Below are 21,176 nucleotides of genomic sequence, written 5' to 3'. Positions count from 1 at the left end.
TCTTTTCCTTTTAAAATTCTTCATCCATTCATATAATCTGCCCAGATCTTATTTTCCTGGGAGTGTAAAAACCTATAGGAGAGAAATTTAAGAGCTAGAGGAAACATTAGAGAAAACAAGACAGATCATATTGCCTAGATGCATTTTGTTGCAGATTTAATTTCTACTTTAATTTTCGGAAATAAATGTACTGCTATCAAGTTTAGAAACATAAAAATCCATCTTATTTTTCACCAGCTCAAAGGAAGGAAAAAAGGAATTTCACTGACACTTTTATGCAAAGCTCTTAAGCAATTGTGCTAGGCCCAAATTTCACCTAAAACTTTCCTCAAGGCCATTGTAACCTCATCACATCCACATTATAGCACAACTTCTGAGAAAGAGTGGGGGTTACAAGATTCTGTATTTTCTCTACTTTGCTATAAACCTCTAAAGCTCTTTCTACGAAAACAACTGTCCCCAAACGGTGTTACCTGATCGAACCTGGGGAACGATTATCAATAAAAACCTTATAAAGTGCTGTGGCATGGAGATGAGTCAAATATCCATTATGTTTTTATGAGTTAGTGGGGAAAGGAAAAGCAAAAGCACAAAGATACTGAGAGTCACCGTCCTCGGCGGGAGAACCCGGCGGCCTACGCTCCAGAGCCCTCAATTCCCCTTGGAGCAAAGAGACATGCTGAGGGTCACGCCTCCCAGAGAGTGTGCGTGTGTCAGCGCGCGATTCTCTCACACCGCCCCCAGGGTCTGGAGACTCGTCACAACTCACGGCGGCCTGAGCAGCAAACAACAGCTGACCCAGCCACCTCCCACCTTCTAAACAGTCCACGCCTACCAGCGGCCTCGGATTGCGCGAAGACCGGAAGCCTTTTTGCCCCGTCTCGCGGGCCCACCGACTGGTGCCGGTAGGAACCGGAAGTTCTTCTGCCCCGATCGTCGGAGCGCCTCCTCGTCGACGGCACAGGCGCAGTGGAGGTCGGGCGGAGTTGTGGGAGGGGAGGAGGAAGAGCGGGAGGGGGGCGGGAGCCGGTCCCAGAAGATGGCGGAGGCGGGGGTGAGTTGGGGTACCCTTTCGAAGCGCGGGGGACTTGGTGCTGAGGGAAGCGGCCTGGGGAGGGGGATGGCCTTCGGGGAGAGGAACTGCTTGTGGTTTTGCATCCTGGGAACCTTGCTGGCAGATGCGGGTAGCCAGGACCACAGATGGGGCCTGAAGGGCAAGGGGCTCCGCTTACCTGGAGAAGGGTCGGGGAGGGGCGGAAGGGGACAAGCGGGGTCGGGCGGAGGTCATAGGAGAGGCCCAAGCTCTCCGGACAGTGGAAGAGTGTCGGAGAGGAAAGAAGGTTGGAGGACGCCGCGAAGGGCGACCCTGGAGATCTGATGAGGGTGGAGGTCGGCGAGCTGTCAAGCATAGAGCTGTCAGGACTTGGGAAGCTTGTAGCCAGAGAGACTCAGGTTTGGGAAGGGGATGGATCCAAAAGGTAGGTTTTGTAGTAAGTTTAGAATCCGCAGAAAGATGTGTTGATATTGGGTTGAGGAGTGGGACTTTGGCATTTTGGATTGGAATTGGACACCTTTGGAGTAGGTGTGTGGGTAAATGCAGAGAGAACTCTTGTCAGGACGTAGAAGTCGGTTGGTGATAGTTACTGGGATTTTAGGGTTGCTCAGTGGGGATTGGCAATCTGGAAAAGGAAAGCGGTGTGGATGATAGGAGAGGAGGGGGGGGTGGGGGAGAAGTGTGCTAATAAAACAAGTGATCGTGACCCCATGCCCTGTTAGTGTCGGGAAAAAGTTATGAAAGTATGGTGTAGCTCCCTAGACCAGGAAAATATACCATGGAGAGCTTACTATTTTGTAGGATTGATGAGGAGATGCTTTAAGAAGGAATGGGTAGACTGGACAGCTGCGCCACGGAAACTGGCCCAGATCAGTATTGCGATGGAGCTGAAGATTGCAGGGGAAGGCGTGCTCCAGTCCTAAGTACAGGAAAAATGAAGGCAGCCAAGCAGGCAGTGGCTAGATTGTTTTCCAACTTTGGCGCTTGGCTCTGATTGCCATCCAGTGAGTGAAAATGAGTGAAGGGATTATAGGCTCCCTGAATTATAGGATCTCCAAAGAAAATATTAGTCACGTACTCTTCCTGTTTTCCCCCTTTGATTCTTTCTCTGGACATTACGTTGACGAGTGTGATTTGTTGTACTTCTCAGTACACATCTGACATAAAGTGACCAAGCAGTGAATCGTGTACATTTGGGAAAGGGTTGATTCTTTTTAAACTGACTACTGTTGCTTTTATGTGTGGATCGGGCAGTAAAGGAGAGGATAAAATGTAGTTCAGAAATTTGGAGACCAGTTGTTTTCATCGTTATCAGAAAATTATTCCCAAATGATAGTGTAACCTTTTTAATGACTGAGATTTGACATTTAAAAGTAGTAATGGGATGTGAGTGCTGCCTGATTAATGGTTTCTGTGTTTGGATGTTGACGTAGAAAGGAAAGATGAATCGCAGTGTCTTCAAGGCACACATGTCTGTCTTTCTAGAAGTTTTAGTGTCCCTAGACTATGATTCACATTCGTGTGCTTTTATTTAAGGAGAGTTAAACTTTTGCATTGATGTAACTGTGTTTTTCTTGATGTTTATGCTTATTCTATGTTGAGAATGCCATTATAATTAAGAGAGCACATGATGCAAAAGATGTGCAGTAGTGATTTAATTTTATTATATGACAGGCAGTCATATACCTGAACTAATGTTTTTCCAGCTTTGATGATTTGTTATTGATGTATCTAAACTATCTGAATTATTTTTCTTTTTGTTCAGTAATGTACTTTATAGAAACTGTAGGTCAGGACTCAAGGAAGATTAAAAGCTTTTTATGTACCGTGGGAGATTTTTCTTTGTTAATTTTTGAAAAAAACCCACACATTATTTTGGTATTAACAGTATTTATCAGTGTGACTTTAAAAGCTGCCACTTGTGTGGCACACGGATTGTTTTTGTATGGTGTTCGTAGGTGGGGCAATGTGGTGAAATGAGAAAGAACTGTACATGAAGCCAGAGTGTTGGGGAGGTGGGGGAGAGCACTAGTCCTGATACTACCTAGGATACAGTATTATCATCTCAGAAAGTTACTTAACATTTTTTGTTTTGTAAAATGGGGATTAAATACGCTTGCCTACTTACCAGGATTATTGTTGAGGATCTGTTGAGGGACTGTTCTTTAAATCTTTATACCAAAGACTTCTTCCCTGATCAGCAAATTATTTGTTGAGTAATCTAAAGTTTTCAAATATAGACTTAAAAAAAAATGGTGAAGAATCAAATTTATCGTTGATGTAACGGTAATATTTAAAGTTATAGGTACATTTTGTTTTGAGAAAAAAATTCCAATACGTAATCAGAAAACTGAACTTTACGTAAAAGTAAACAAATTGGGGGATACTTAATTCCAAGAGCTATAATTTAAAACTCACTTCCCTGTTGTGTGACTGATACTATAAACAGCATGCTTTTTTTTTAAGGAACTTAGCTGTTGGATAGCAGGGAGTGAGTGAGCTTGTGGAATTTCTTGTGATGAGTGTGGTCATTTCCAGGAGTACGCTTTACACATTCGTGGTAGCAAGATCCAGTAGTACAGTCTTGATCTTGTCCCCTCATTTGACCACTTTGGGTCTCATTTGCTATGCTGGTAAAATGAGAAAACTGTTAGATCACTGGTTCTTAACTTTTCTTTTGGATCATCGACTTTTTGAGTACTTGGTATAAATTGTGGAACTCTGCAGAAAAACGCACACACACACACACACAACTTTTTTGTTTTGTTTTGCATCAGGCTGACATACCCCCTAGAATAGAGATGGTCTCTCAGTTCCCTTCTGTTTCTTAAATTTTAGGATACTGTGATTCTAAAGCATTCTTTTATTTTTGTCTCCAGTAATTATATACTATTATATTATTATATAGTCATCAAAGTCAGCTTCTTGGATTTTTAAAATATTAGCTTTTAATTAATTTATTTTTTTTAATGTTTATTTATTTTTGAGACAGAGAGAGACAGAGCATGAACAGGGGAGGGTCAGAGAGAGGGAGACACAGAATCTGAAGCAGGCTTCAGTCTCTGAGCTCTCAGCACAGAGCCCGACGTGGGGCTCGAACTCACGGACCTCGAGATCATGACCTGAGTCAAAGTCGGCCGCCCAACCGACTGAGCCACCCAGGCACCCCAAAATATTAGCTTTTAAAAAACACTCAAACACCAAACAAATACTGTGTTACTTTTAAAGAATGAATGCTTTTGGGGTGAAGTAGGAGACTACAAACAAGCATTGCCAGGGAAGGTTGAATAAACATCTATGGTAGAATCACGTAAATCGTTTAGAAAGTCTCTAGCTTGACGAAATAGTCTGTAGCAATGGTGGCTCTTAGTGGGAGGGCACTGCCCTCTGGGGGCATTTGGAAATCTACGTAGGGGCATTTTTGGTTGTCTCAAGTGGGGGAGGGGGCATGCGCTGGCAGTTAGTGGGGACGAGCCAGGGACATTAAGTGTTTTGCAATGCTTAGGGCAGTTCCACACAACAAGGAATTGTCCTGCCCAAAATGCCAGTGCCCTCTGACAAACACTGGTGATTGTGAGCTGAGCCTGGCACAATTGAACAACGCTTTTTAAAGCTGAAGTTATTTTGCTCTTTTGGAAACATAATTCAATGCCACATATGCTTTGCCATTAACTTGCTTTTGGAAAAAGCACAGACATAAACAAATGATTTGCTAGAGGAATTGGGGCCACTTAAAATGTATATACACTCTTTGTGCTCGAGTGGCTGTTTTAACAGCAGGAGCTGGGGTGGGTTACTGTGTCTGCTGGAAGTCTGGGAAGTGAAGGAACTTACACAGTAAACGTTGGTGTTACACAGTATGCAAACTGGCCATAGGATTTTTTCTTCTTGGAAACATCTTTTCACACCTTGATGTAAAGGACATTTCAAGACATTGGTACACTTATGATCTTTGTGCTATTATACAGTTGCCCACTTATGTTGAGAATCTCTTACACTTGAGTTAGTTTTTCCATGTCTATCATCTTTTCACTGACCAAATACCCTTTCATGTATCCATGTGCTGAAAAACAAGTCTGAACAGTTGGGCTGGAATGGGACTCAGGGTTTAGAGGGAAGAGGATGATGGGCTTTGGAGTTCGACCTAAGGTAAAATTCCAGTTCTGATACTGCATGTCATGTGACGATAAGCAAGTTTTGCTAAATCTCTTTGACTTTGTATTTCATTTGTGAAATGAGGATGGTAATACTTAACCTTTGGATGATTTTGAAGGTTCGAGCTAACTATGTCTGGCATGGAGTAGGCCCTCCATCAGTGGGTGCTATATCAGTAGTCATGACCATGATGATGATGAAGAATTCTATGGCTACCGAACACCTTGGCAGAAGTAAAGAGAACATACGGCATGCTAATATGCAGGATACGACAGCAAGGAAGAGTCTGCAAAAGCGGATCAGGAAGTGTTTTCTAGACTTTTGAGTTGGTATTGGAGTATATTTTCCCGTGAATCAGCCATAATACATACTGCTCTCTGTAGTCCTCTAAGCTGTAGAGCTCAGTTATGCTGTAGACCAAGTTAGGTTTGTGAGGACTAGTTTGAGGACAGAACTCCCTCTGTGAGTGTCGGGCACAGAGCTTTGGATGTGGCAGAGGTTCAGGAAAAAAAAAACCGTCTTTTGTCTGTGTTAATCACATGGAACTGATAGGCTGTGAAAGTTACTAGGACTCACAGATATTCTCATTTTCATACTGAATTTTTTTTTTCTTTTAAGAGGAAGAGGGGGAGAGCGTGCGTGCCCATGCGTGTGAGCGGGAGAGGGGCAGAGGGAGAGGGAGGGGGTCCCAGGCAGGCTCCACGCTCAGCACCGTGCCTGATGTGGAGCTCAATCCCACAACCCAGGGATCCCAACCTGAGATGAAATCAAGAGTCAGACACTTGACCAACTGAGCCGCCCAGGTGCCCCTACACTGATTATTTCTAAAGTCAGCACCCCCTCCCCAGTACCCAGTTTACACATGGGTTTTGTTTGCTCATAGAACGCATCAAATGTTATTTGCCACGCACAAAGGAAAGATCACTTTGCATCAGATGTTATTTGCCACACAAAAAGGAAAGATCGCTTTGGTTAGAGGAACAGATACCTAGACTGATGGTACTGGCACAGTTCTAAGCTTTAGGAGTCAAGAGCCGTGTGGCTCAGACTCCTTGGAGTCCAGCCATGGATTACCCTTCATTTTCTTCGTGTCCTTTCTTCTGCTTCCTATTAAAGATTTATCACAAAAGCTCCTGGGGTTGCAATCAGGGCTGACTGGGTCCAGGCAGGGGTGGGACACAGCTGTGGCCTGCCGAGGGCAGGCCAGGTCTGGTTTCTGTGCTTGATGTGTATGTAGGTGATTGGGTGGTGGTCTGTGTTTTGTAAGATGCTCTTGCACGAAAATTCAAATACATAAGCGTTAAACAGTAAAACAGGTCATGTTCCCCTCGGGAGGTCTTCCTCATGAGCAAGTCCCATGTTATTGTGGGCATTACACAATTTTCAGTCAGAATATGTTGATCTTATATGTTAATTCTTTTATCGTCTGTAAAGTATACAGATTTTTACCTAAATCTCCAGGCCCATCTGTTGTAACTGATAGGGTTGGAGATTTAGGTAGAAGAAACAGAAACCTGGATTTTAATCTTCCAGACTCTGGTATACTGTCTCAGGTAACCTGCTCTGCTCTTCTCCGAGGTGGGGCAAGTTGTTTTTATTATTCATCTAACCTGTGAGCCTCACAGGTCACTTGTTCTGTTCTGGTAAATATATAAATACAGGTAAATAAAAAAAACACTTTTTTATTACATCATGCCTAAAAAATCCTTTTTAAGTCACTTCTTATTCAGTAAGTAACGAATTCACATAAATATATAAGCTTGTCATTTCATTATTAGTACTTTGAAATTAATTAGTATTGAAATCAGAAAAATTGCAGGATCACTTATTAGACAACCATTGATTTCTTGTTTCTTATCTCTTGCAGGATTTCTGGTAGGTCCTCTTTTAGGACAAGATGCTGTAACTGTAGGATCACCGGCCTGCTTCGATTCACAGACATTTGGTTTTTCTGCTGGGAAGGCTTTTTTTTTTTTTTTTTTTGTCTTGCCGGTTTACTGAACTTATGAAACCATGGCAGAAGGAAAGACAGAGTCGCCTGGGCCCAAAAAGCGTGGCCCCTATATTTCATCTATCACTAGCAGGAGCGTGAACTTGATGATTCGTGGAGTGGTGCTGTTTTTTATTGGAGTATTTCTTGCATTAGTGTTAAATTTACTTCAGATTCAGAGAAATGTGACGCTCTTTCCGCCCGACGTGATCGCGAGCATCTTTTCTTCAGCGTGGTGGGTGCCGCCCTGCTGTGGCACAGCCTCAGGTATGTGTAGGCTGCTTCTGTGATGCTTAGAAAGGAAGCAAGCAGGGCACATGAGTTCTGATGTTGTCTGAGCAGGACTTATTTTTCCTGGCTTTAATTTAAATGCAGTACGGCAGACCCGTTTTAAATGAGTGCTTTGATGAGTTTAGGCAAATGCGTGCAGTTGTGTGACCCACCACCACAGCCCGTCTGTGGCACATTTCCGTCACCCACGGACTCTCTTGTGCCCCCTTGCAGTCCATGCCCCACCCCCAGCCTCAGGCTTCCACTGATCTTTCTGTCCTTAGATTAGTAGGGACAATGTAATGTAATGTAAATGGAATCACTGGGTAGGTACCAGCGTGTCTGATTTCTGTCTGACCTGTGAACATTAAAAACTTAATCCTAAGAGGTACCTGGGTGGCTCAGTCGGTTAAGCGTCCGACTTCGGCTCAGGTCATGATCTCGTGGTCCGTGGGTTCAAGCCCCGCATAGGGCTGTGTGCTGACAGCTCGCAGCCTGGAACCTGCTTTGGATTCTGAGTCTTCCTCTCTCTCTGCCCCCCCACCCCCACTCGCATTCTGTCTCTCTCTTTCTCTCAAAAATAAATTAACATTAAAAAAAATAAAAAAAAAATTTAATCCTAAAACAAATCTAGCTTGCCTTCAGGTTGAGGCTTTTAACTTCTTAATTTTATCCTTTCTTCAACCCACCTCATATTAAGTTATTTTGATGATAACTCTGAGTTATTTTGATGATCATTGTCACTGTTTGGTTTGAAGGGTTGGATCTGTGTGTGTTATGGCCTTGTTTTTGAAGTAGATGAAAACTTGAAAGATGGAGTAGTTTTATTCAAGTTTAAAGCTTCATGTGGGCAATAATTTACTTTCAAAATCACCCAAATTCGGAGCGCTAGGTGGCTCAGTCAGTTAAGCGTCTGACTCTCGGTTTTAGCTCAGGTCATGATCTCATGGTTTGTCGGTTTGAGCCCCGCATCCTGACAGTGTGGAGCTTGCTCAGAATTCTTTCTCTCTGCTCCTCTCTCTCTGCCCCTCCCCCGCTTGACTGTGTGTGTGCACAAGCTCTCTCTCAAAGTAAATGAATCAACTTAAAAAAAATTTAAAGCTTCATGTTATTATTTTTTAGATTTTTGGACATGCTTTCTTCTTGGTATCTTGGTTTCAGATGTAGCTTAAGAATAGAGAATACTTAAAGAGATACATAAGGTAGATTCTCTTTGCTTAAAAATCGTTATCCTATTTCAGGAGTTATTGTAGATCTTTTTTGGTGGACAATGTGTAATGAATAAGGTGGAGCATTTCAGAAAGCCTTTGTAATGCCGAGCTTCCATAATGGATACTCTTTAGCTTTTTCCAATGACGGAGACCAATAGATTAATAATAAAAAAGAAAGTGATAGAAGGGAGCCATCATTGTGTGGTAGAAGAAAATTCTGATCGAGAGAGAAATTGCTTTTTGGAATGTCCACTTGGTGTCTCATATTTAATATCAGCGACACTGCAGTATAATGTAGATCCTTCTTGACTTCCATCCCAGAGCTGGAGGTTGAAGAGTGAGGAGTTAGGTGTGAGATGTTTTAGAATGACCTCGTGGAATCTAGTGGACAATTGGCATGGATTGAAGGGCATTTTTGTCGTAAGGTTCCAGTGTGGTTTATGAATCGATGTCGCTATCACAATATTCACATTAAGGTTTGTAAAGGCAGGGATTCTTAGTGGCCCCAAGGTCATTACATTTTCTGAGAGAATAGGCAAACTAGTCCAAATACAGGAGAAAGCAAAATTATATTTTATCATTCTCTGTCATATCTACTAGCCCTCATATATTTTCTTTTTTTTCATCTAAACTCAAAAGAGAAAAATTAAGTGTTCCCACCATCTTTTTCTAGTTTTTTTTTAAGTTTATTTATTTATTTTGAGAGAGAGAAAAAGAGGGAGGGAGGGACAGAGAGAAGGAGGGAGAGAATCCCAAGCAGGCCCTACATTGTCAGCACTGAGCCTGACGTGCTCTGTTCATGTCCTGAACTGTGAGAAGACCTGAGCCAAAACCAGGAGTCAGACGCTTAACTGACCAAGCCACCCAGGCACCCCTGGTTTGCTTATTTTCTCCTATGGCATAGCTGCTGTCTGGCTACTAATTGAAGCTCTTTGGGACTTGGAAGAACACATCTTTTCAGGATAGACGAAAGGAAGGTCAGGGGAGAGAAATTCTTATTGAATGCCTCCTCACGTGCTAGGCACATCCCTTAACCCCAGGGATGTGTAGGGCAACTTTGGGAGTGATATTTTGGCATTGTGCCCCCTTTGGGGGAATGAGGACCCTGAGATAAAGAGAGGGTATCCGTGAGCCCGGGGTCTGAGGGCCAGTGAGTAGTGCGGCTAGGTCAGATGTCACATGCTGGAGAAGGGGAAGAGAAAGCTACTCACCCTCCCCTCTCCTCAGGGTGTCTCTTTTGAAGCTTGCAGATGAAGCGCCGGGCTTGGATGGAACGTCGTGTTGTGTGATGTACATTCGTGGGGGGGGGGGGGGCCCGCGGCCCCCGGGGCCGGGGGGGGCAAGTGAACTTGACTGAGGTTTCATTGTACCTCCGTTAAGGAGAGGACCAGGGGCTGTGTCCTCCCCTGTGGTGTGGGCACTTTTGCCACAAACTCATATTTAGGAAGGAAGATTCCAAATGTTAATGCTGCATTTCAGTCACTTTGTCCCTACTTTCCTTCCTTTCCCCAGCCGCTAGGTTTGTCACACTTGCAAACTTCACAGCTCTCCGTTTGGGGTATTTACACTTACATTTCTTGCTTAAGTGTTTCTCCTGAAAGCAGTGCATTCCACGAGGTAACTGGGCAAGCGAAGGTAGAGAGGCGTTTGGAAATCTAGGTTCCAGTTAACCCTGCTACTGATTTTGTTGGATAGGTCATGGTATTTAGTAAATGAGAGCAAAGTACCAGATTTGTGAAAGTTGCCAAAGGTAGAAAATGGATTTCTGCCCCTCCTGCCCCCAATCTTAGGGAAAGTATCAAGGAAATAAAAAGTCAGTGGTATAAGAAACATAGCGCGTACAAGTTGACGTGCGTTCAAAGTATGTATATGTCTTTCTGTACATGTGCTGGAATGCATTTTCAAAACTCTAGGTTCTTAACCATCTTAAGTCAGAAAAACTGAAAATTGTACTTTCATTTTCCTGTCCAACAATACTCATAGACTGAGCTCCCTTCTGGAGGTTCTCCGGAATCACCACTTTCTACATGCGAACCAAAGGGCCCCTGGTTATTTGCTGCCTTTCCCTATAACACAGTGCTGGAAAATTGGCTGGCCATGCTTCTAGAGGGACACCCAGTAGAGAAGTCTGGTAAATTGCCTTTGCTCTCATTTTCCTTTTTGTGGTTCCCTATTTTTGAATTTAATAACGGCTGGTGTTTCAAGCTGATTAACTTCTCTGTGTGTGCAGTGCGTTAGAATCAGTTAGAAACCTCTTGAATGTTACCGAGGGCTGCAAAGGAATCTTTCTGAAGAATGAATAGAGGAGAAAGATAACCATCATTGTGTGAGTAACATTAACTAGAGAAACTGACTCGAAAAATCCTAAGTAACCAAATTATGTTCAAACCTATGAAGCTAATGTCTAATGTAAAAAGAAAAAACAAATCTTTCCAGATTGGCCAGGCAGTCATTTACCCAGTTCCTGGGGAGCTCCGCAAGACTTCTCCCGCTCTTACCTCCAAGCGTCCAACTTCTGTGTTTCCTCCGTCTCTTTCTTGGTCCAGGCAGGCCCTCTACCAGTCTGATGGGAATTTGCAATTTTTTCCTTTTTGGCTTCTGATTTTGAACTCTGCCTGCTACCCCGTCCTGTGTGGTGCACTTGGTGCTACTGTAGGAGCGTGTTCCTACATGCTCTATCTGGTTCAAACCAGGTCTGGTTTGAACCATCTGGTTCAAACTCGATGGCATTATTTCCTGATTCCCCAGTGTCTGCAGCGTGAAGTCTCTGATATGGCCCTTGCCGACTTTTATCTTCCTCTGAGGCTTTCTGAAGCTCCCTTTTTGCTTGAAGCTTACAACTTGCAGGCGATAGTGGGTATTGGGCAATTTCTGTGCTTTTCCTCAATGCTTCCCTTGGATTAGAAAGCCCTTTCCACACACTGACCTGCTGAGCGCTGCTGCCTCAGGGCCACCTCTTCTGTGAAGCTTTCCTGAAACGCCAGCACCCCACTTTCCCTCAGCACATGCCAAGAGAGGCCAGGGCCCCACCAGGCGCTGTCAGTGCTACCCCTAACGTATTACTGTATTGAATTGTTGCTGTGATCACTTTGGGGCTGGGATCGTGGAGACACATTATGGGAGCTTAAGTATTTATTGAATGGAACGTTGCTTATCCTGTAACTGTTTTCCATGAAGTCTATCTCGTTCAGTGGCTTTGTTTTTTCAGCCCTCTTTCCTTGCAAAACATTTGATTTCACTGTCCCTTGTAGTGTATCACTGAATTAAACACACTTCCATCCAGAAAACATGATGACTTAATATTGATGTCTTACAAACTTATTCTGGTTTTGGCTTGGTAGGCTGTAACTGGTCCCTGGGAAATAGCTTAAATCTATCCCAAGCAGTGTTAGTTTGCATCAGAGAACCCTGCGATTAAGCAGGACGATGTTTGCATGTAATGTTACGCTGGCACGATTTTAACGGTCTCTCTTGTTAGGATAAGAAAGTGGAGAAAGACGAAAAGAGGCCCAGGCATACTTCTGCTGAGCTCTCAAACAGTGGAGCCTCACTGAGCTGTAGATATTGTGATCAGACTCTGCCATGCCTTTATTTAAAGGGAAGGAAGAAGACATTTAATGGGAAGTGACAGGCTTCCTCGAATTCTCCTTCTCAGGGAGCATCCGAGAACCATGCATACTCAATGGATTTGATTTTTATTGGCAAATCCCAAGGTTGGCAGCGTGGCAGTTTAAATTCCTTTTTGTGTTTTTGCTTTCTCTCCTCAGTTGTCTCTCCCTTGTGAGTCTGACATCACATGCATACAAATCTAGTCAATTTTACTTACTTATTTCTTTGCACACACGTCAGTATTCTCTATGTGATAATTCTTTACCTATGGCATCAGCTGCTGAGGAAAATTGACTTGGAATGCCTGATCTTAGTTGATTTCACTCAGCAACAGGCAGAGGGAGGAGAGGGAGAGCGAGAGTGAGGAATGATATGAGCTGTTAGTTTCATGACCCCTTGAGGAAAAAAAAAAAAAAAAAGAGGTAGCATTCGTTTAGATATATTTCAACTGTTAGGCATGCTTGGTGCCATTTTAATTTTGTAGAAATTTGGAAGTGCTGTCAGTTAATCTCACAGGATTTTAGAGCCGAGACTTTTAAATAGGAATAGGATATGAAAGTTTTAAATTTACTAACGGATTTTGGAGGTCTGCATTGCTGAAATTTGTTGTTAATCTCTTGATGGTCTGCGAACCCGCTATGCTCAGCAAAAGCCTAACTCAGGAGAGCGCTTTCAGATTTGTAGATTAGGACACAGATATATCATTGTAGCAGCTCACCTCCAGATGGTAGACTGCTCCACTGGTCTGCTAGCCTGCGATTTGTGATATTAATTGATTTTCATTTTTCCTTAATGATTGGATGCATCATTTGTTAAGGTATAGCTAGCCACTCCCGGGCCAGGCAGGGGTTCCTGGTCCTCAGGCACTCAGATCTTGGTACAGTAATTTCAAGATACATCATAGGTAGCATTGGGCCTTCTAAACATGCTTTTCAACTATTGTAACAGTTGTGTCTTTAACTTAATGGCAACATATCCATTCTGTTTTTAGGAAGTTTAGCAAATCAAAGCTGCCTAGCTATTTCCTGTTTAATTTAATCTGTAAAAGTACATTTTCCTTATAACTTGCTGAAGACTGTTTTGATTCATTAAGGCCTTTTTTTAATGACTAACTTAGCTTTTAAAATCCTCTCCCATTAAATGAATAAAATGTTGAAGTTTGACAAGTATTTTAATTAAAAATCGGGTGCAAGTATTCTGAGTCTCAATCATAGACATTTTGCATACAGTTATTCATAACTACACACTTAACATTAAAGATGTTTTTTCTAAAACTAAGAAATGTACTAAAATCATGCCTCCTTATCTTTTTAAGAGTAAATTTAAATTTTAACTGAAATTTATAGTTCTTACAGATTATATTTCCTAAGTTTTTTCTATGTGCAGAAGGAGGCTCAAATGTAGATTTCTGTTGTAAGTTTCCCCATTTTGACAATATGACCTAGAGTCTCATTAGAGGGCCAGGGTGCAGGGGAACGTTGGGACCCAGCACTGGGTGCAGGAGACAAGCTGGAGGAACTAAGATAATCTGTGTAGCAGGACAGCCATTGCCATCCAAACGAGCACGGTGTGTGTGATGAGCTTATTATATGCGTTTACGCTTCTAGCTTTCTTTAGATAGTTTGTGGCATTATATAGCATGTTTCATGGTTATGTAGTTTAGAGAGAACATTGCTTAACTGCCAACTGGTTTGATGCTTTTCAAATCTCAGGGATAGTAGTAGTAGAAAAGTAGCATGAATCATCTAGTGCAGAGTGCTAAATTGTGAATCATGCACTGAAATGGTGCTCTGCCAGTTACAGTTGAGGATACCGTGGTAAGCATTTACAGCGCTTTCTTCAGCGGTGGTATCTTTTTTCTTTTGGAACATAAGTTTAAAAATATCTGTGATTGATGTTAAATAACTTGAAGAGCTTTTTAAACAGTCTTTCAAATGGTTATGGGGGTTGTAGCTCTTTTAGCTTAAGTTTTGCCGGTATAGCATTGGAGATGACTTAATTTTTTTTTTTTTCTCCTTTTTTCTACAGCTGTGATTGGGTTATTATACCCCTGCATTGACAGGCATCTAGGAGAACCACATAAATTTAAAAGAGAGTGGTCCAGTGTGATGCGGTGCGTAGCCGTCTTTGTTGGTATAAATCATGCCAGCGCTGTATCCTTTCCGCTGTAACAAAATGCATAATCACAAAGCAGCTCCAACAAACCAAAGGTTAAACAGTCCCTTGCAACTTCACTGTTGTCAAACTGTGCTGTGTCTCCTTAGCCAGAAAAAGAATGTGTGCCGTGTTGTTGAAACATCACAGGAGCAGCTGTGGGCTTACAGGGAGGGGTAGAGCCTTTCATTTACATCTTCAGTATCACTTAGAAACTTCTCATGTTTAAAAACTGTGCATGTTTTTCTTAAAGTAGCTTACTTCATTACTTCCGTATAGTTTCGGTAACTCTGAGATTGAAACAGGTACATTTTCAAAGGATTTCTTTCCTCTTTTTTCATTTAAGACTTGCCAAAAAGGACATGTGGTGGCTTCATGCTGGCTTCTTTTTTTTTTTTTTTTTTTTTTAGTTTGTTTCTAACTTAAGGAACCTGTAATTTTTTCGGAAAAAGTCAGACTCATCTATTGGTTCTAATCAATGCCAGCAAACCACATAAATGTTCTTAAAGGTGGCATAATGAAAATATTCAGCTTGGACATTGACCAAAAAGAACTTTTTTGCCTAAGGTACATATTTTTAAAATTTGATCATTTAAGGATTCTGACAATTTATTTTGTGATGAATGAGTATTTTTATTTTTTTTGGGGTTTTCTTATTTAAAAATCTGTTTAATGTTTATTTTTGAGAGAGAGAGAGAGACAGAGCTCAAGTGAGAGACGGGCAAAGAGAGAGAGACAGACACAGAATCCGAAGCAGTCTCCAGGCTCTGAGCTGTCAGCACAAAGCCTGACACAGGGCTTGAACTCACGAACCATGAGATCATGACCTGAGCCGAAGTTGGATGCTTAGCCAACTGAGCCACCCAGGCGCCCCTGAATGAGTATTTTTATAGTGTCCTTGCTAGAAGGGTGAAGTGGCCTCTGTTTCCCTTCTCCCCACTGTCTTCTCCCCCACAGCACAGAGAAAAATGTCAACCCCAGAACAAACGTTTTGGCCTCATAAGGTTTTTATCCTGTCATCTTCCCTGCTTCTCTTCTCCCCCACCTCTGACTTTCCTTTGTAAAAGAGAGTCTGGGACATGCTAGTTCAGTCATCCCTTTATTCTAGAAGATGTGGCTTAGAGAGTGGAGGGGCAGGAGCTCTGGTGCTGGGATGAGCGTGGAATGCGGGCCAGGCTGCCCAGGGTTCCCTCCTGTGGCTCTGTACCAGGCTCAGGGCTGGCAGTTAGCTGGAGAGAGGCGAGGTCACGTGGCAGGTAGATTCCTTGTCTTTTACAGAAAATACTGAGGTATTCTGGAAAGGCTTGGGAGGAGGAATGGAGGCAAGCGATAGGGTCCTCGATTCCACAAACACATCGCCTTTCTCTTCCCAATTGTGTTAGCCCTTAGGGCTCTGTGAATTTGGAAGGCCCTCAGTGGCGGTTATTATTTTGGTTTCCCATTTCCTTTTACATGAAAGAATTTCCTAACATGTTTAGCTTGGTGACATCTTTGAGATTTAGGATTTTATAACAAACATATCTAGTGATTAGAAGGGTTTAAAAAGATAGACTCCTGGAATATTCTATCTAGAGGACAACTAGCAATCATCCAGTTCTACATTTTCTTTATAAAGATAGTAAGACAAATGAAAGCTGGAGGGGTTGGGTACTTTGCTAAAGCGTTCATACCGCAAGGTAGAACAGAGCTGAGACCGGACCCCGGAGATCCTGACTCGAGTCTATGAAGGGCTGCTTCTTCTATTCCAGAGCCCTATAAGCGTGTAAATTCCTCTCCAGCTGGTAGATTAGATGGCTCTACTGTAGATGTTTCAGGTGTTTTTGAATAGAGACATTTAAATAGCCTTTTCTGGGATTTGAAAACCTTTATATGTCTAATTTAAATTTTTTGCTTTGGTCATTTTCTTTCTCTGTCAATGAAACACTTGAATATAGCAAGTTTTAACTGTTCTGCCTGCCCTTTAAGTAAAATCCAAAATGTTTGCAAAATTTTAGCATAAATTTATAATGTAGACTTGATATTAGGTCCCTTAGATTTGAGAAATGACATGATACTATTTTTCAGATTAATGTGTTTTACCTGTTTACCTTATTTTGCTTTGACCCTTAATGAAGTTAATTTAGTTATCATAGGTAGCACTCAGTTAATATCAAATTTTGCTCTTTAAATGCATGTTTATTGCATAGAAAAATCAGAGCATATAACCTTTTCTTTGGAGTTTTAGGTATAATGCCTGCTAAAGAATAAGGAAGCTTTTCCAGAAAGCATACAATAAACTATAGGTTTTTTGTTAAGTCAAGCCTAATCAAGAAATGACCTTGAGGGAGTGGCCAACAATAGCCCTCGGATACTGAGACATTAAGCAAACCTGAATTCCAGGTTTTGGAGATACCAGATGGTGTGGTGGAGGAAGGGGGATGGTGGTAAACAGGATGTTAAAAGGAAGTAAGAAATAGTTTTGTATGCATTTTTTGAACTTCTTCTCTCTTCTCTAGTTGCAGCATGGCCAGTTAGCTTGGCGAAATATCTAGTCTCCCCTGGGGAGCTGGATATAGTGCCAAGATGTGGCCTTTGGGACATAGATAATGCCCTTTTAATGATACTTGAAATTAATTCCTTTAGTGTAATCCTCTAGCAAAGAAATGAGAAAATTGAATTTGTAAAGCTTCGTTTTGCCCAGAGATTTTGGAGTAGAAAAGGGCCGTACATTTGTGAATAGATGCTTAAGTAGGTGACGGAAATAAAATATCATTTGAGCAAACTGTCCTATACCAGAAAGTCTCAGGCACCAAAATAGCTTGGCAGGTTGCAAGATAATGTTCACTTCAAGGCTTTATCCTCAACAAATTAAAACTAGAACAGTTGACATAATAGAAAGGGATACTGTGTCCTTGGTACTCTTGTTTCTGAACTGCATTATTATAAAATGTGTCTGTCAGTAAATCATATAGAGAATGTGGTACCCTGTTAAATAGCTGTCAACTCTTCTATTTTCAAGTTCTTGTATGATTCTCAAGTAATTCTGAACCTGTTTGAGAAGTGATATTGGTTTCTTTTTTAGCAAAAGTATGTTCCTTTAACAATACTTGTGTTCTGAGGCTTCTGGTTACATTTTTAGCCAAGAAAGCATTTCTCAAATAATGGGTCTGATCTTATAATTGTGACTGTTAGATAGAGTGCTATTTTTTTTTTTTTTAAGGAATTACAGGTAGGTGGGATCTATTAATGAAATTATCATGCGCTCTGTGTATCTTTAGTAAATATCAGAGAGAGTTAGTATCACCCAGTGTCAATATGTTGTATGAAAAGACTGACCACGCTCTGGAATAAGCAATCAATTCCCGTCCCAACAGGAACATCTCTTATTTTAGCAAAACGAACAGGTGGTGTTATGTGGCTACAAGTTTTAAGATGATTCTTTAACACAGATCTCAGAAAGTGGATTTTGATAACAACATACAGTTGTCTCTCACACTGGCTGCACTCTCCATTGGACTGTGGTGGACATTTGATAGATCTAGAAGTGGTTTTGGCCTTGGAGTAGGAATTGCTTTCTTGGCAACCTTGGTCACTCAACTGCTAGTCTATAATGGTGTTTATCAGTAAGTATTCTTTTTGGTGCTTGTTTCCTAAAATAAATGACAAATGATTTCAGAATTGAGCTTTTAAAATGGGTTAGCCACTTTACAGAGTAACAGCTTATTTCCATTAATAAGTGTCATTGTACTTCCTCGGTGGGTTGTTAAAAACATTTCTATTATTCTAGATATACATCTCCAGATTTTCTCTATGTTCGCTCTTGGTTACCGTGTATATTTTTTGCTGGAGGCATAACAATGGGAAACATTGGTCGACAACTGGCAATGGTAAGCTGATGCTTATTTCATCTGTTATTGAGATGGGAGACAGGTCTTCTCCAAACCAAGCATACTAGAAGTCAGAGGAACCACTGGACAGAAAAACTAAAATGTGTTACGGATAAGGTGCTATGACTTATCCTCTAATTTTAAAAAACTAATCTATAGGTTTCTACTCCATCAAAGAGACAATTTTAAAGGTGAAAAGAGACATGACTAGTAACTGTGTTGCTTCAGTGGTTATAAATTAGGACCATCTCTGGCAAATCAAGGTGTTTGATCATTTTAGTTAAAAAGAAAAAGGACACTGTCGATAACCCCAGTCATAGATGGCAAGGGTCAGACAGAAGCATTCAAGGGCCACAGCAGTTTCATGAATAAGTGCTGTCACTTTTATCGTTGTAGCCAGCTAGGCGAATTGAGTGGCTTATGTTACTGTCGTTTTAATAATCTAGCCACCCAGTTATCTTAAGCCTCCTAGTTTCCTTTATTTTGAATTGTGGATGTACATCTATAGCTGTACTTTTAAAATAACTGTTTTGACCAGAAGATTTTGCTAATGTAACAGATTTTTTCCTTGAAATTGTAAAGCTATTTGAGAAAATATTATCTGAATTCACTGTATCAGTCCTGTCATTAAGTTCATGACCTTTCCTTTGCTGATTCACCTTACTGAGCACTCAAAGAAACCCATTCTGCTTCCTTTCATGTTGTAAGATTGATCTGAATCATACTGTTGTTATTTGCTTGAAATGCAGTAACCTTGTCTTTTGCCTGCATTTTCTATGTCTCCTTTCACTTCTAGACTGTGAACTTTCTTTTTCCCTATCACATTTGTCATTTAATTCAAATCATCGCATAACTCTCAGATTCTTTGGCAAATAAAGTGGGCATGTGTTAATAAAGTATTAATTTTTAGTTTATATGGAAATTGGTATCCCAAATAAACCTTAATCTGTTAACCTTTTAACCTTTTAATTTTTACAGTATGAATGTAAAGTTATCGCAGAAAAATCTCATCAGGAATGAAGAAGGCAAAAATATATCTTTTGTACAGAAAAACAAGCTGAAAAGGGCATGATAGCTATACCAACAAAACGTCAGACTGTAAAATTGCTAGGATGCAGTTTTCCCCTTGATTGGTGTATAGGTGTGTGTGTGTGTGTGTGTGTGTGTGTGTGTGTGTGTGTATGCATATGTATATACACATATATATGTATATATACACAAGTATATACGTGTATATATACATATATATGTATATATTTACACACACATACATACACACATGCACATATGCATATACATGCACATACGCATATATTACTGCAATCTGTGATTGCTTCATCTGTAAATCAGTTACAAACCTTTATGTATTTGACTTAAATAACTATAAAATATATATGCACTACATTAAAAACATGTTCATTAATAGATGAAATTTTTAAATTAATTTTTTAAACATACCATATATTGTATCACAATGTTGATGTGCCAAAATATTCTGTTATTGTCATGCAGAGTATAAGAATGCTTGAACTGTTAATAAACTTAGTGAAATAAAATAGGAGGAAAGCCAAAAAAAAAAAAAAAAAGAAAAACAAAAATGGAAAGCTGGCATATTCTCTTTTGCTTACTGTTGTGCCTTTTTATTTTTCTAATCACAGCAGTATGAGCTATGGGTGCCCTAATGTGTGGTTAGTTTCTATTTTAATGTTGTCTCAGAGAGCTTTGGGTGTTTTAATTTATAATGAAAATGAACGTCTGTAGAACATTTTCAAACCTGCATTACTGGAGAGAGTCCAAAAAAGGAATTACACTGGAGGTAAAAGTGTTGAGCAGGAGAGGTTATCAGCATTAAATTGTTTTAAGTCTAATCTGCGAGACTATATATAATTAAAAGAAGGTACCATTGGGAAATTTAGCTGGAATGAATGTGTTTTAGAAATACAAAAATGACCTTTTACAGTGCCACAAAGTGTTAAATGATATTGTCATTTGTAATACAGAATCCCATTCCTTTTGCACATGGAACACACAAAAAACCCCAAACCGATCAAAATGAAGTTTCTAATTCTCCTGGGTTCTGTAATCTGTTGGGCTCTGTAAAGCAAACCACATTAACCAGGCTGGGTCATGTGACTGATTATCATTGGAATGCCATCTGGGGAATGGATGAGCACATCACTTTTTAGGTATTCATATGCCCATTAGTGAGTAGTTTAAGCCTGTTTAAGAATGTACTGAGATGGCATATTGTGCATGTTAAAGATCTTGATAAGTTTTGTGCATCTCCTTCTAACACCTGGAACCATGTAAGTGTGGTTTAAACATATTTTTAGTTAAATTTTTTCCCAGTTTTTATTGATGGCAGTTGTCTGATACAAAAGGGTGGAGCTTTCTGCTTACTGTGTGTGTGTGTGTGTGTGTGTGTGTGTGTGTGTGTGTGTGTGCGCGCGCGCGCGCACGTGCACTGAGTTGAGTGAGAGAGAGGATGTACATGTAAAAATGTATGTGCATGTGCCCATGCTCTCATAATACGTCAACTAGATATCTTGTAATTTTTGGTTTTTAAAACCATTGCTACCAGTCTGAGATCTTGTATGCCAAACTTTAATCTGCTTTTACGTTTTAAGGCTGAAAGTGAGAAAATCCTAAAAGGATTTCATATTGGATATATGTACACAATCTTAACTATAGTGGTGGTAAACATACTACTATAATTTATTATTCTATCTTCCAGATAATGTTATTCATTTAGAACAAATAAGGTATATTTTTAGAATCAACTTTGTAAGCACTATAAATCTTTAATAAGTTATAAGGTCTATGATGTGTTTACTTTGAAAATTGCTGTTAAAAGCAAGATGTATTAA

The 21,176-nt window shown here is 40.7% G+C and overlaps 1 protein-coding gene across 1 annotated transcript; it reads left to right on the top strand.

Annotated features, from left to right (window-relative positions):
* Positions 1–1,002: 1,002 nt before the first annotated feature.
* Positions 1,003–19,335, top strand: INSIG2 (insulin induced gene 2). The gene is made up of 6 exons (XM_040474876.1): positions 1,003–1,054; positions 7,077–7,466; positions 14,318–14,442; positions 17,879–18,045; positions 18,210–18,309; positions 19,288–19,335. Exons 2-6 carry the CDS (start codon positions 7,223–7,225, stop codon positions 19,327–19,329), a joined length of 678 nt encoding a protein of 225 aa, XP_040330810.1. The 5' UTR covers positions 1,003–1,054; positions 7,077–7,222; the 3' UTR covers positions 19,330–19,335.
* The last annotated feature ends 1,841 nt before the right edge of the window (positions 19,336–21,176 follow it).

The sequence above is a fragment of the Herpailurus yagouaroundi genome, unplaced genomic scaffold (assembly GCF_014898765.1).
Source record: "Herpailurus yagouaroundi ecotype Mexico unplaced genomic scaffold, PumYag 140, whole genome shotgun sequence".
Classification (NCBI taxonomy): domain Eukaryota; kingdom Metazoa; phylum Chordata; class Mammalia; order Carnivora; family Felidae; genus Herpailurus; species Herpailurus yagouaroundi.
This window is presented reverse-complemented; position numbering and strand designations above follow the sequence as displayed.